Below are 13,934 nucleotides of genomic sequence, written 5' to 3'. Positions count from 1 at the left end.
CGCGAGACCGTTAACTAGTTGTGGGCAGGCCGTGAAGGCTTAGAGTGCGTGACCTCGCCCGGCCCGGGGGCCAGGGCTTCCGGGAGGAAGTGAACTTGGGCCGAGAAGTAAAGGACACGCAGACGTTGGCTCACGGGAACGGTGGGCCCAAGGGAGGACCCGAGAGGAGCACTCCGGGCAGAGGAGCCCAAGACAAGGCCCCGGGGTGTGGAGGCGAGGCCCAGCCAAGGCCCTGGAGGCTCACCTGGAGGCTGGCCCATGTGGACCAGCCTCACTCAGAGCCGTGGGAGCCCCCGAAGATTCTGTGAAAATCACTCTGCTACGATGTGGGGACGGAATCGAGGCGGCGAGAGAGGACAGAGGGAGGATGCCGCAGCGATTCAGGTGAGGGTGGTGTGGCTTAGGTGTAGAGACGGAGAAAAGCAAGTGGACTTGAGAACTGTTTTCCAAGTAGGGTCACCAAGACACAGCGGTGGACGCTCCAGGCCGCTGGGCAGCGAGGGGGCAACTGTACACCCAGCTCGTTCTTCACCCTTCCAGACCCACTAAGTTCTGGATCAAACGTAAATTGTTCTTTCTCGTCAATGGCAAACCCCTGAAACACAGGCTCTGCTTTCTCCATTAGCCACCAGGAGCGCAGATTTGGGTCCATCCTTCTAAAGAGGAGAACAAGGCATCTCCTCCGGCGTGGCCACTTGCGAAGCCCATCGTAGCGCCTGGGAGTTGATGTTCCCGGTGAGACGACGGAATTGATGCCAGAGTGACTGACTCAGGTCTGCTGAGCAGAAGGAAACATGGGCGTCTCTACCGGAAGCTCCAGAAGCGGTCCTGCATCTGCCTCCGTTCGATGTCGAGGCTGTCCAGCTTTCGGACACTCTGTAGCCCTTCACGGATCACGCCCCGGACTTGCCTTGTTCCGGGCTGGCTCCTTTGTTAGGTCAGCGTCCTCCTCCCAAGGCCACGTGCTGACCACACAGGGTCGGGATCTCAGGCACCGTGGGGCTCCAGTTAGAATTAGTGTCTGGCCCGGCAGCCCCATACAAGGAACTTGTGGCTACAGCATGGAGACAATTCCGGGGAGGAAACCTTCCTCGCTCCTGTGGAAAGGCTGCTCTCAGCTCCCCTGAGGAAGGCTCTGGTGGATGGAAACTCAGCTCTGGCATGGCCTGCAGCCAGCTTTTAGGTAGAGCTCAAGGCCTGGGGAAATCTGATCTTCCTTGCATAGAAACGATCCTGTGTTTACTCAACCAGTTCCCTCTTGCTGGATTTTGAGTTGTCTCCGGTCTTTTCTGACTGTGAACTGCCCTGTAGTGACCGTCCTCCTATAGCTACACCTTCTCACACAGAGGCCACCATTTCCCCCTGGTGGATTCCTAGAAGTGGAACCGCTAAGTCAGACGGAAGATAAATTCTAAGGCTCCAGATACACTTTGCCAGATCGCCTCCGGTAATAGGTGCAGTGAACACTCCCACCCAAAACTGCGCTGTTTCTTCTTCGTCACAGCTGTCTCTCGCCAGCTTCTCCCCTGACAGGCGTGTCCCTTCCAGGACGTGTCCGTGTGCACCCTTCGCCCAGGCTTTGTCCGGCACATTCTCTGTCCTTCTCTGCACTCCCTCACTTTCCTTTCCTCCTCCAGCCTCCTCGTGTGAATGAAAACACGTGTCCTGGGTTCCAGGTACGCGCCGTTCTTAGCTCCAGGCCTGGGGTGTAAATTATCTGTAAGCTGCGGGGCTTACAGGTAACAGACAGTGCTTGGTGTCGCCCGGCGTGTTGCCACCTCCAGAGCGGACCCTCGTGCCACCCTGCCACACGCCCGCTCACCGGAAGCCCTCTGAGGGGTGGTATTTCCTTTGGGGTCGCTCGTTGGCCCAGCAGATTAGGAAAAAGGCACCCGAGGCTCCGTACTCACAGGAATAATTTATAGGCAGATAATCCACATTTCATCCTCAGCCCGTTTCAGTGCCGTGCAAGGCGTCTTGAATGACTGGGCTAGCTTTTACAGAACGGCCAACTGACTTTGCCACATTTCTCGAGTTACAGCGAAGGCCCTGAGCGAGTGGCTGGTGATGGAGGATGGAAGTAGGCGGCGGGGGCGGGGGGTGGCGGACGGCAGGGTCTGGGTCCGGCCTCCAGACGCCTGCAGCCACCACGTGGCCCCGTGAGATGGTTCTCAGGAGATTCCCGAGGAAAGAAGGACTTGGGGGGCTCTCAACTCTGTGAGGTCCCGGGGCTTCCCTCCGAAACGCCACGCTCGTCGTCCTCCTCCTGGCCCGCCAGCTCTAGGTTCCAGTCCCCCGCGCCCGCTTCTCCTGAGCGGGGGCAGCAGTGCTTCACCTCCTCAGGGAAGTCTGTCAAGGGAGGTTTTGCTCTCAGTCTGTTGAAGTCGGGTAGCCCATGGAGAGCCTAGGATTTGGAATCAGGGAGCCGTCTGCATCCGGAGCGGGGCCTCACACTGCCCTCCAGCCCGCAGGGCCAGGGAGGGCAGGCGGCGTCCTCTTCCAGCCCGCCACCCCGAGACCCTCGTTGTCGGGGACAGCCACCAGGCCCTGTGTCCCCCGCAGGTCATCTGGATGCCAGCATGGCGACCGCAAACCTGGAGAACCAGTTGCACAGCGCGCAGAAGAACCTCTTGTTCCTTCAGCGGGAGCACGCCAGCACGCTCAAGGGGCTGCACGCGGAGATCAGGCGGCTGCAGCAACACTGCACAGGTACGGGGGCCCCAGCGAGCTCCGGGGACCAGGGCGGGGGGCAGTCCCAGGCCTGCCAGGGCTGTAGAGCAAAGCAGGACCTGTCATCGAGGTCACCTCGCACTGGCTGGCTCAAAAGCTGTGCGGGGTGAGTGAGGAGGGGGCCGCCTTCTTCTCTCTCTCTGGTTAACCCTGTCATCTCTGGGGTCCATTTGAATGCGTCACCTCGTCCTCTTTGCCAAGGCCACACGCACAAGCGTAAAGCTGTGAAGCCAGTTCTCAGCTTACTGAGGACCTGAAGGATCCAGGTGCAATGGTTAGAAGTTACCGTGCGTCTTGGAACCAGTGACCAAAGTGTGCTACACAGAGCAAGCTGCCTGCTAATTGTGGGTGCTGGAGTGTGTAACGGGGAAAAGAAGGGCCCCCCCCGAACCCGAGTAAGGACAGTGGCCGCTGACAGTTGCTCTTCTCACTCTTGCCTCTGATGCTGTTCGGGCAGGACTCGCAGGCTGATCGTGCGTTTTCAGAGTTGATGAAGGTCTCGAAATATACTGTAATCATACAAAATTAACATATATGATCTCCTTTTTAGATTTAACGTATGAGCTGACACTTAAAAGTTCGGATCAGACAGGTAAGAACTCCCTTCCCAAAAGCTGATGCTTCCTGTTGTTTCCTGTTGAGGCACACATTGGTCCACCTGCTTTCACTAATTACACACGTAGAAGAAAACACACTTGCTGTGAAGAGTTGCACGTGTGACCAGGGCTCTCTGAGGAAAGGTGGGAGGGCAGTTTGGACCCCTCGGTGTGTCGGTGGGGTGGGAGGGGTGAGTGCTTTTATTTCCTTCTGATCGACACACGTACTTGGAATGCCTGTTCTGTGTTCTTCTGGGTTTTCTGATTTTTTTACAGTGAGTATGTGTCCCTTCTGTAATCAAGAAATAGATGTGATTTAAACCGGAAGGAAAGAGGAGATGGAGCGGGGTGCCACCTCCTCTGTGTCCGTGGAGCTTAGCACAGGACCTGGCACAAAGTGTGTGCTCTCTACAGACTGGTTGGGCGAGGGGTCACATTTCTGGGTGGCCCCCAGAGCAGCGCTGAAGGTCTTTCTCTAGACTCTAGTCCCAGAAATGCTCCCCCAAAACCAGAATCCTCAGGGACCCCCAAAACTATCAGCCTGATGGCAGCTGGAGCAGAGGAGACAGAAGCCGGGGCCTCTGTGGCCTGTCCCAATAGCTGCTCCCCAGAACAGGGTGAGGCTTTTAAAAGTGTAGAAACCACACTTGAGTCGAGATGACTTTTTCTAAACAGGCCTCACACGAGCAGTAACTATTCACGAGCGTGTCTAGGTCCTCGTGACTGTTCCCCTGAGCCCGAGAGCACCATCCAGCACTGACTTTCCATCTGCGCTACCCGTGCCACGTCTCCTAAGTGTGCCTTCCGGGAGCCAGGACCCCCTTTTCCTGTGTGTGGTGGATGAGGGGCCTGGGGACGGGGTTCAGGAGAGCAGGATGGCCACCTCCAGTCGGGGACTCCAGCCCGCACCCCTGCCATCCATGTCACCGAAATCAGCCTGTCCTTACTTCCTGTCCCCTCTGAGCCCATGCTAATCTGTAGAAACACCATTCTTGCCCTATAGCCTCTCCAGGCGTGGTTCTCAGCCCTGAGTCCCAAGGCCACCCGCCCACCAACCCGGCCCCTCATCAGGGGCTCGTGGTAACAGCTGGCATGGGGCATCTCCTGTGGGGGGGCAGAGCGCAAGCCTCTCAGGTGGGCCTGGTGCCCCGCCCAGGGGTGGAAGCACACGCAGACGCGGCCCTCGGAGGAGCCGTTCGGCCCGCATCCTCATCTGAGAGGCACCCACAAACACTGGTTCCGGCCTCACTACCAGGGCCTCCTACCTTCACGGACCACCCGCCCCGTTCAGCCGCCCTGCACCAGCGCGAGCACAGCCAGGGAGAGTCTTGCCGGAGGGCGGCCTATGTGGTGTTAGGGGCAGGCCAAGGACCAAGGTAGGGCCTGAGCTCAGGCCCAGGGATGCCATGCTCTGAGAGATGCAGAGAGGGGACCCGTGTCGGGGGAAAGGTGGCAGCCTGGCATCCAGTCTCCTCCGCAATTTCAGAGCTTTGGTGCTCTAGACATAAAGGAAGTCTACATTTGCCTTTCCAAACCGTGCTTGGAATGGCGCAGACAGATGGCTCTGCTAACAGTTTAATCCTCAGCCTTTGGAGAGGTCTAATACTCTGAAATTGCCCATTTTAACGTCGGCATTTTTGAAATTTGGAGACATCCTTTTACGCAATAAGCTGGAGAGCTGGATGGGGCCTCAAAGACCGCCTGATCTCCTACCCTTTCCTGGGGGGAGAGGACACGGAGGTGGCACGAGCGATGGGGGTCCTACCCTCCGTGTGGCCTGTGGGCACCGCACCCATCTTGGCCAGGGGAACCGCCACCGTGGGGAGGGGAGGCCGGCCTAGACCCCCGATCCCCGCACACAGAAGGTCTCCCTGCCCCCCAGGGCCTGGCTGCCCTGCCCTCGGGTTCTCACTCCGCTCCCTCGGCTTGGCCTTCCAGGAGACGGATCTTCTAGAAGCAGCGAACTCAAGAAAAGATGTGAAGACCTGGAGGCTCAGCTGAAGCTGAAGGAGGACGAGAACAACGAGCTGCTGACCGAGCTGGAGCAGAAGAGCGCGATGGTCGTCGTGCTGGAGAACAGCATCAAGGAGCGCGAGAGGCGGTACTTGGAGGAGCTGAAGGTGAAGAGCCACAAGCTGGGCGCGCTGAGCAGCGAGCTGGAGCAGCGCGCCGGCACCATCGCCTACCTGACGTCGCAGCTGCACGCCACCAAGAGGAAGCTCCTGAGCTCCGGCGGCACCTCGGACGGCAGCCCGGCCGGCAGCCCCGCGCTGGCCAGCTACAAGCCGGCCCCGCCCAAGGACAGGCTGCCCGAGACGCCCCGGCGCCGCATGAAGAAGAGCCTCTCGGCCCCGCTGCACCCGGAGTTCGAGGAGGTCTACAGATTCGGGGCCGAGAGCCGGAAACTGCTTCTGCGGGAGCCGGTGGACGCCATGCCCGACCCCACCCCGTTCCTGCTGGCCAGGGAGTCGGCCGAGGTCCACCTCGTCAAGGAGCGGCCCCTCGTCATCCCCCCCATCGCCTCGGACCGCAGCGCCGGCGAGCAGCCCAGCCCCGCCCGCGAGAAGCCGCACAGGGCGCACGTGGGCGTGGCGCACCGCATCCACCACGCGACCCCGGCGCAGGCCCCGCCCGAGGTGGAGACGCTGGCGGTGGACCAGGTGAACGGAGGCGGCAAGGTGGCGAGGAAGCACTCAGGGACGGACAGAACTGTGTGAAGGCCCCCCGCGACCCTTCCCCGCGCTCTCGAGGCACTGTGATCACTCCTAGGGAAAACTCAGCCGCACCTCCTCTGTTTCTTTTCTTTTTCAATTCCCATGCATGCCGAATTGTTTTCACGCCTGTCAACAGATTATTCTCCTGCTCCCCCTGCCCTCTGACCGACACCGACACACGCTCGTGTCCCTGCTACGGAATCCGTACTTACTAATCGCCGCGGCCAAACACCTGTGTGCCGACTCGCTTGCTTCCAGCCCGGCTCCGCGGAATCTGAGCGCGCTCGCGGACAAAGCACGGGCCGCAGGCTGCGCCGCTGCTCGACGTTAACGACATCAGATAGTCACACGCCTAATTATAAAGTCGGAGCAACACATAACGACCTTGACCTCATCCCTCCCGTTTCCAGGGCGGCCTGTCCGGAGCAGCCCTGCTCCCTCCAGGAGACCCCCGTAACCTCCCGACACACCCTCCCCCGGGGGCGGCACGGATAACCGAGCAGATGTATGTTAAGTCACGGGAACTAAATAAGATGACGTCACTCCTCATATCACCACGACCTGAATGTGTGTTGTTTTTTTGTTAGTTTTATCCAAAATGTTCAAGATCCCAACAAACTTTATTTTCTAAACCTGCCTTCTTTCTGTTCCGTGTCTTTTATTAAACCACCCGAGGGTGGGCCTGGGGGGGGGGGGGAACAGTGGGAGGGAAAGAAATAGCGCCCGCTTCTGCCCCTTGCCCCCGTAACTGCTGCCCAGACAGTGGGCTCACCCAGGGGTGGTGGGGTTCACTTCCGGAAAGACGAGTCCCCTGCTGTGTCTCACTGCCCTGAGCCATCCCTTAGAACGTTCTGCGCCTCGGCAGTTGTCCCCGTGACTGGCCTCGCCCTCGTGTCCCGCTAGCGCTCAGCTCAGCCCAGCCCCGTTCCTCCCTCGCAGGGTAAAGCCGCTCCTCGCCCCCGGCCGGGCCTGGCCGGAGTAGCCCCAGGTGCGCAGGACGAAGAGACGCCCGGTAGCCGCCGGTCCTTCGGGTTCTTCGTCTGCACCCAACCCCTCACAGCCTCACGCAGGAATCAAAACACCGGGCTCAGCACCCTCCCCCACAGGCTGCCAGGCCAGCGCCCGGGGAGCCGGGCGGGAGAGTTCTGGAAGGGTGTGGGTGAGTCCGGCCTCGTCAGCCCAGGGACGGGGGCCCTGCTGCCTCCGCGCCCCAGCACGCGGCCCTCGCTCCAGAGAGGCGTCTGCTGAGAGACCTGGACCATCGAAAAACCACCTTTGACAACTCGCGTTAGAATTCTCACTTGTGCCATCGACACGCAGGCAGTTTTGCTTAAGTGGTTCCCCCGAGAAGGAAAAGCAAATTCGACACGTCTTAAAATGCTCTCGTTGAATTTACTTTTTGAATACCACAGAATCCTTTTTTTTAAAGTTAAAAAAAAATAAAACCATTCAGGTTAACTTATATGGAAAGACATACAAATGGCTGATTTCAAATGAAAGAAAAAAATCAGTGTCAACCCCCCTCCTGCCTCGAGAGGCCCCAAGAAGTGACAGCAGATGGTGCGTCATCACGAATTCCCAGCACATCCGTTGCCGGCCACAGACTTAGAATCTCGTGCCGTTTTCTTCACCCAGAGGGTTAATCAGAATTCAGGGTGAGGCACACCCCTTGCAGGACCCAGTGAGAAATGTGCTTCGTGGTGAAGAGATCGGCTTCAAAAACCAAGCCGACCCCCATGGCGTTCCTTCTCATGGAGGTGGTGTAGACGGGCGTCCGGAAAGTGTTCTGCACAGGAAAGGGGCGTGAGGTGCCGGCACGGGCAGAGGGGAGCGCGGGTCCCGGGGAGGGCGAAGGCTCGTCTAAGCGCTACGGGTGCGGAGGGGCCCCGCGAGGTGCCGGGCTCTGCTGACACCCATGAGAAGCGGGGTCGGCCAGCAGAGCAGGCCGTCCTGCAGGGGCGCCTGCCGTCCACACCGGATGTAGCTACCTTCCGATCCACGCAATGAGCGCAGAATTTCACCAGAAGGGAGGAGTCGCTCCTCAAGCTGGTCTGGGCCACGGCCTCCAACCTTGAACCCGTGCCGCCCCCGGAAGGTTCTGCACACACGCACACGCACGCATGCATTGTTCCCCCGGGACGTGGCTCAAAGGCTTCCCCCAGCCCTGAAAGGTTAAGAGCCCCTGTGCTAAAAGGCAAGGCTCTTGGAAACCACCTGGCGTCTAACTCCAGTCAGAGGAGAAGAGGGGAAACGGGGCAGGCGTCGGCCTCTCACCTGCAGTTTGAGGCGATGGGCTTCAGTGGGGATGATCTTCACGACCGGCAGGTCGACGGCCAGCACCTTGGATGTGCTCTTGATAAGACATCCTTCTTCTACATCCCAGTCAGCGCCTTCTAGATAGAGTCCTGAGACAAAGCATCCTAGAGGCACCAGGAAGAGAGCCGCACTTAGGCGGAGGCAAGTGTCACTCTGCCGATGCGGCAGCTCTAGCAGATGCGCATGTGGACAAACAAAAGGGTAACTAACTGATTCTCCTTCCCCATACACAGCCCCCGCCTCTTCCCAAAAGGGGTGGCCACCATTTCTACCCCGCCCACTTTCCTTTTGTAGAGCCCAGATGGGACACCCTGGAGACCCCGTGACCCTCCATATGGCCACAGCGCCACGGAAGAGGGGTGGTCGCCTCTCCCCAGCAATGTGGCATCATGGCCCACAGACTTAACTGGCCTCGGGCCCCAGAGTCAGCTGGCACCATGGCCACCCCAAGACTGCCGGTCCCTCTGAGACCTCGCTGGCCTTCTACAAAGAGGACTGAGCGCTCCACAATGTTCACCGTAAACCCCCTCTCCCTAAGCTAGCTGAAGAGGGCTTTTGTGCTTGCAGCGAGATGTCCTCTAAGACGCGACCCCCCCGGGAAACCACAGTTTCCAGCCGTAGTTTACACAGTCAGTAACCAGTGTCTAAGGGACTTGACGTTATAGCACAATTGAACGGTTCCCACCTGGCCCATCCTGCTCTCTGGCTACCATGCCCCCGGGCCCTCATGGGTTCCAGGGAAGCCACCTGGCGATCCAGTTCTTTCTAACCTAGTAGCCCATTTCCCACAGACAAGCTGGGCGAGTGTGGCTCAGCTCTCCCCTGACATCAGCCCACGTCTCAATGGAAAAACTGGAAAAGAAACATCTGGACTCACCCTCAGAGACGTCAAGCCCCACGTGGACAGCACACAAACATGGCCAGTATTTGCAGCAGTCTGACTTTCCGGGCCCACACTGTGCTCAGCCCTTTTGAGGGTAGCTTGGGGAGGGAGACCCTACATGAGAGGCTGTGAATCCGCAGGGAGCTGGCCGTACCTTGTCCCGCCCGCTCATTCACTTCGTCTGCATCTTGGAACTTGGTCACTTGCGTGAACAAGGTGGAGCGGTCCAGCGGCCAGCCGTTCCTCCGGCAGGTGGCCTGCACCAGGGCCGTGAGGTAGGATTCTGGGATGTGCAGCCCCGAGAGCCACATCACATTGGGCTCACTCTCGGTGACCTGGAGAGAGAAGGCAGCTGGTGAGAGCCTGGGGCTGCCATCCAATGCCAGGGTCAAAGCTGACAAAAGATGTAGTTCACGTTAGGGGCAGGAAGATGGTGCTGGGACAACTGGCAGCCCACTGGGAAAAACAAGCTGGATCACCAAACTCCAGGTGCAGCCAAGATTTAAATACAGAAAATACACCACATGCAGACTCAGCGCTTCCACTGCAGGGGGCGTGGGTTCGATCCCTGGTCGGGGAACAAGGATCCCGCGTGCCACACAGCGCGGCCAAAAAAATAAAAACAAAACTAAACTAAATAAATAAACCACAAAACTACAAATCAAATCTCCAGTGAATGTTTTCAGAATCTTGGAGTGGGGAATACAAAACCCAGAAGCCATAAAAGAAAAGACTGATCTATTTGACTACATTAAAATGTAAAACTTTCCTATGGAAAAAATACCACAGAATCAAAAAGCTTAAGGCAAGCTGGGGAAATATCTGTAACACCAGCAGACAAAGGACTTAATTCCCTTGATGTACAAAGAGCTCTTAAAAACCAATTTTAGAAGGTGGAGAACTTGAGGGGCTTCCCTGGTGGCGCAGTGGTTAAGAATCTGCCTGCCAACGCAGGAGACACGGGTTTGATCCCACAGAAAGATCCCACATGCCGCGGAGCAACTAAGCCACAACTACTGAAGCCCGCGTGCCTAGAGCCCATGCTCTGCGACAAGAGAAGCCACCGGAGAAGCCTGAGCACCGCAACGAAGACCCAACACAGCCAAAAATAAATAAATAAATAATTTTTTTAAAAAAGGTGGAGAACTTGATAAAAATGAAATCAAGATACAAAGACAGTTCATAGAAAAACACAAAATGTCTATAAACGTGTCAGATACACTCAGCCTCACCATAATTAAAGAAATACACAACCAACATAGCTGATATTACTTTTTGCCTATGAGGGAGAAAAAGATCCAAAGTATTAAGCACACACCACGTTGCAGAGAGGTGAGGAAATAATCATTCTCGTACGCTGTGGTTTCAAGTTCTCTAGAAAACCATCTGACAAGAGCTGTCAGAATTTAAAACGCACACACTCGGATCCAGCTCTTCCACTGCACCCGTGGAACATACTCACATGAGTCTCCAAAGGCATGTGCCCCAGAGTGGTGTTCGTACTAGCAAAACAAAAAATCCAAAAAAGAGAACAAAAAACCAATGGTAACCGCCTAAATATCCATCAGGGGAAAGGATACAGGATATCTGTGAGACGGAGCAGCCTAGAAGGAATGACGTCTAGAGGTACTTAGATGGAACAATTGCCAAGACAGACGCTTAGATGGATAAATCAAGTTGGCCATAGTATGCTTCAAAGTCTTTCTTTTTTTAATATATGTATTTATTTTTGGCTGGGTTGGGTCTTCGTTGCTGTGCGTGAGCTTTCTCTATCTGCGGCGAGCAGGGGCTACTCTTCCTTGCGGTGGCTTCTCTTTGTTGGGGAGCGCAGGCTCTAGGCGTGCAGGCTTCGGTTGTTGCGGCACGCGGGCTCAGTAGTTGTGGCTCGAGGGCTCTAGAGAGCAGACTCAGTAGTTGTGGCGCACGGACTTAGCTGCTCCGCGGCATGTGGGATCTTCCCGGACCAGGGCTTGAACCCGTGCCCCCCGCATTGGCAGGCGGATTCTTAACCACTGCGCCACCAGGGAAGCCCCCGAGGAAGGGAGGAAGGAAGGGAGGGGGGAAGGGAGAAAAGGAAAAAAAAACAGATACGCTTGCAGAGTCCGAGACCATTTCCAGAGCACCCAGTCAGCTCCTGACAGAGGTACCGCTGGGGAGGGGAGAAGGAGTCGGGAAGTGGTTTGAGGGGGTCCAGGCCAAGCCTTGAACCAGCAAGCAGACCGCTGCCTCTCACTCACCCACGTCGTGTACTGGCTGAACCTCCGCAGGAAGTAGGGCATCCAGTTTCCGAGGGACTTTAAGGTGTCAGGGGCAAGCTTTCTCCAGATATTAGGGATTTGCCCAAGAAAGAGGGACCTGGCTACATCATCTAATTCACTGCTCATCCCAACTTCTCCAGCCAAGGCCTGTTTATAGAATCAAGAGCAGTCAGGCAAGACTAGCGGAAAACCCAGCACTCCACCGAGGCAGGAATTTGCACTTGAGGAACAGGCTTACCCTCTGAAGTTCAGCCAGGGACGTGGACATCCGTATGACAAGCTTGTTGAAGCGCTGCAGCTCCTGCAGGAGCACCACTGAGGTAGGGGAGGCGGCCATCCCCAGCTGCTTCCTGACCAGGTCCAAGTCAAAGACTTTGGGCATCTTGTTTGCTATGTCCTTGGCCACATGGCCAGTGTAATCATCTCGGCTGACGGCGGTGCTGCATTCCCCTGAAATCAGGACACGTTTCAGAGAGAGCAAGGCATCTGAGCGCAGGACTGGGGTGCCTCCTGGCTCTCAGAAGGGCACCAACAGTACGGAAGCTATCAGAACCCGAAGCAGCACTTTGCACCAGTGCCCTTTGTCCCCAGCCCGATGGGCACAGTCCTCTGCAGGGGACTTTACCCGTCTGAGGCTGCAGCTCCAGCAGCTGAGACCACATGTCTCGAGCTGCCTGAGTGTAATACCCGGTCTCAGCGTTGAGGTGCAGCCCGAACACTTCAGGCGTGTTGGCCAGAGGCAGGGCCTCAATGGCTTCTGTAATGGGAGAGAACAGCGGTTACACTGCCATGCCACCTCCGATTCCCGAGGGCCCACAGCCTCGACGTCCCCACACACGTTAGACTACATTCCACCTCTGGGAGGGTGGCGTGCTTTTAAAATGGGAATTCTACACCACCATGCCCAATACAGTCCTGTGTGCATCTTTTTTTTTTTTTGCCATGCCTCGCGGCTTGCGGGATCTCAATTCCCCAACCAGAGATCAGACCCAGGCCCACAGCAGTGAGAGTGCAGAGTCCTAACCACTGGGCCACCAGGGAACTTTCTCTACGTGTATCTTTTATGAAAATGGCTCAGTGACTTCCCCAGGGGCCACTCTGCCCTTCCAGGGAGACTCTGATATATTTACCATCATTCCAGGACAGGAAGTCTGAACTAACTCCGTCAGCTCTGAGGCTAGGAAGAGCCCACTGGGCCCCGCTAAAAGGCATAAGAAAACACCCCCGAGCCGTCAAAGAGTCCCACCAGGGAAGGGGTCAGAAGAAGCATCAAGCCAACCACAGAAACCAGAAGAGCTGAAATGTACGGGCTCCCTTAGAATAAAACATGTACATACTTTCTGATGGCTGAGAAATCTCACCAACAAATTTTTCCTTGACATCCCCCGTGGGGATTTTGTAGTCCACTTCCTTGTTCCGGAAAAAGTGGAACGGCTGGAAAGTATCGAAAAGGAAGTCCCCCAGGTATTCATCCATGTAGATGGTCAGGATGCGCCGGTCAAAGCTGTCAATGGCCCGTCCTCCGTACATGACCTGACATTACAGGGAGTGAGAGCCGGCCAGGACCCAGAACCTACGGGGTGGGCCCTGAGGCCCCGGGCCCAGTGGACAGTCCAGGGTCAAGCCCGGATGCGCCCTTAGAGAGACTCCTGCTGCCCGGCCACTGTACAGCTCAAACCGTGCCGACCTGCACAGGCTTCGGGCCACTCTATACAAGAGGGCTTGTGTGCAGATTCATAGAGCCCAAGGTGATAGCAGTCCTCATGAAATGCTGGGAGCCAGTGTGCAACTGGCCAACTCCCCAAAACACAGCGAACGAGCAAACAAAACAACCCAAGGAGCCAGCAGCCGCTTTTGTCTTTGGAACAGTGATGTCTCTGTCTGAGCCACACACAGGCCTCCGGGGAAGCTTTCCCACGAGCGCTGTATAAGGCCGCGGCCTCCAGAGTGGACCTCCAGGCCCGCCGAACAGAAGCAGGGCTCCCGTGACGTGCCTGAGGCATCCTCAGCGAGGAACATGAGTCCCCAGGGCGATGAGTCCAAACGCCCAGGTGACGGTCGCTCACTTAGGACAAAGAATAACAGGGTGACGAACCGGGGCACGGGGGGGTGGATGTTTTACAGAGACCCAGGGGCCTTCAGCTGATGGGCAGCAGCAAGAGGGGAGTCCCAGAAGACTCGGGGGCCACGGACCAGGCCACAGCCCAGCCCACCCCAGGGGGCCTGCAGCGGGTGCCCAGGATGCTCCTACCTCCCCGATTAGGTACTTGAGGCTGCCCCATGGGATCCGAGGGTCGTGCTGCCGGAAAGCTTTTGTTAAGTATGTGTTCAGAATTTCCATGCAGACCTGCAAAGAGGGGGAACAGGCCTGGGTATCCGAAAACCCATAAAGTCCTTCGCACTCTGACTGTTTTCTGAAAACGTGGGCAGGAACAAC

The 13,934-nt window shown here is 57.0% G+C and overlaps 2 protein-coding genes across 5 annotated transcripts in view; one reads left to right on the top strand and one right to left on the bottom strand.

The window, feature by feature from the left end:
• Positions 1–6,677, top strand: part of CCDC92 (coiled-coil domain containing 92) — a 30,063-nt gene extending 23,386 nt beyond the window's left edge. Inside the window, exons 1-4 of one of the 3 annotated variants that reach the window (XM_065890165.1) lie at positions 2,019–2,046; positions 2,563–2,709; positions 3,281–3,322; positions 5,265–6,043. In XM_065890165.1, coding sequence (XP_065746237.1) covers positions 2,580–2,709; positions 3,281–3,322; positions 5,265–6,043 — 951 coding nt within the window. In that variant the 5' untranslated portion in view covers positions 2,019–2,046; positions 2,563–2,579. Of the gene's footprint in view, positions 1–2,018; positions 2,047–2,537; positions 2,710–3,280; positions 3,323–5,264 lie in introns of those variants that run through there. The other 2 variants (XM_065890164.1, XM_065890163.1) reach the window with 2 other exon arrangements.
• Positions 6,678–7,679: 1,002 nt separating this feature from the next.
• DNAH10 (dynein axonemal heavy chain 10) overlaps positions 7,680–13,934 on the bottom strand; it is a 148,279-nt gene continuing 142,024 nt past the window's right edge. For both annotated transcript variants that reach the window (XM_065889273.1, XM_065889274.1), the window contains 8 exons: positions 13,749–13,844; positions 12,859–13,030; positions 12,123–12,254; positions 11,736–11,947; positions 11,477–11,644; positions 9,394–9,574; positions 8,315–8,460; positions 7,680–7,826 (listed from right to left, as the gene is read on the bottom strand). In XM_065889273.1, coding sequence (XP_065745345.1) covers positions 7,680–7,826; positions 8,315–8,460; positions 9,394–9,574; positions 11,477–11,644; positions 11,736–11,947; positions 12,123–12,254; positions 12,859–13,030; positions 13,749–13,844 — 1,254 coding nt within the window. The remainder of the gene's footprint in view (positions 7,827–8,314; positions 8,461–9,393; positions 9,575–11,476; positions 11,645–11,735; positions 11,948–12,122; positions 12,255–12,858; positions 13,031–13,748; positions 13,845–13,934) is intronic.

The sequence above is a fragment of the Phocoena phocoena genome, chromosome 13, assembly GCF_963924675.1.
Source record: "Phocoena phocoena chromosome 13, mPhoPho1.1, whole genome shotgun sequence".
Lineage (NCBI taxonomy): Eukaryota > Metazoa > Chordata > Mammalia > Artiodactyla > Phocoenidae > Phocoena > Phocoena phocoena.
This window is presented reverse-complemented; position numbering and strand designations above follow the sequence as displayed.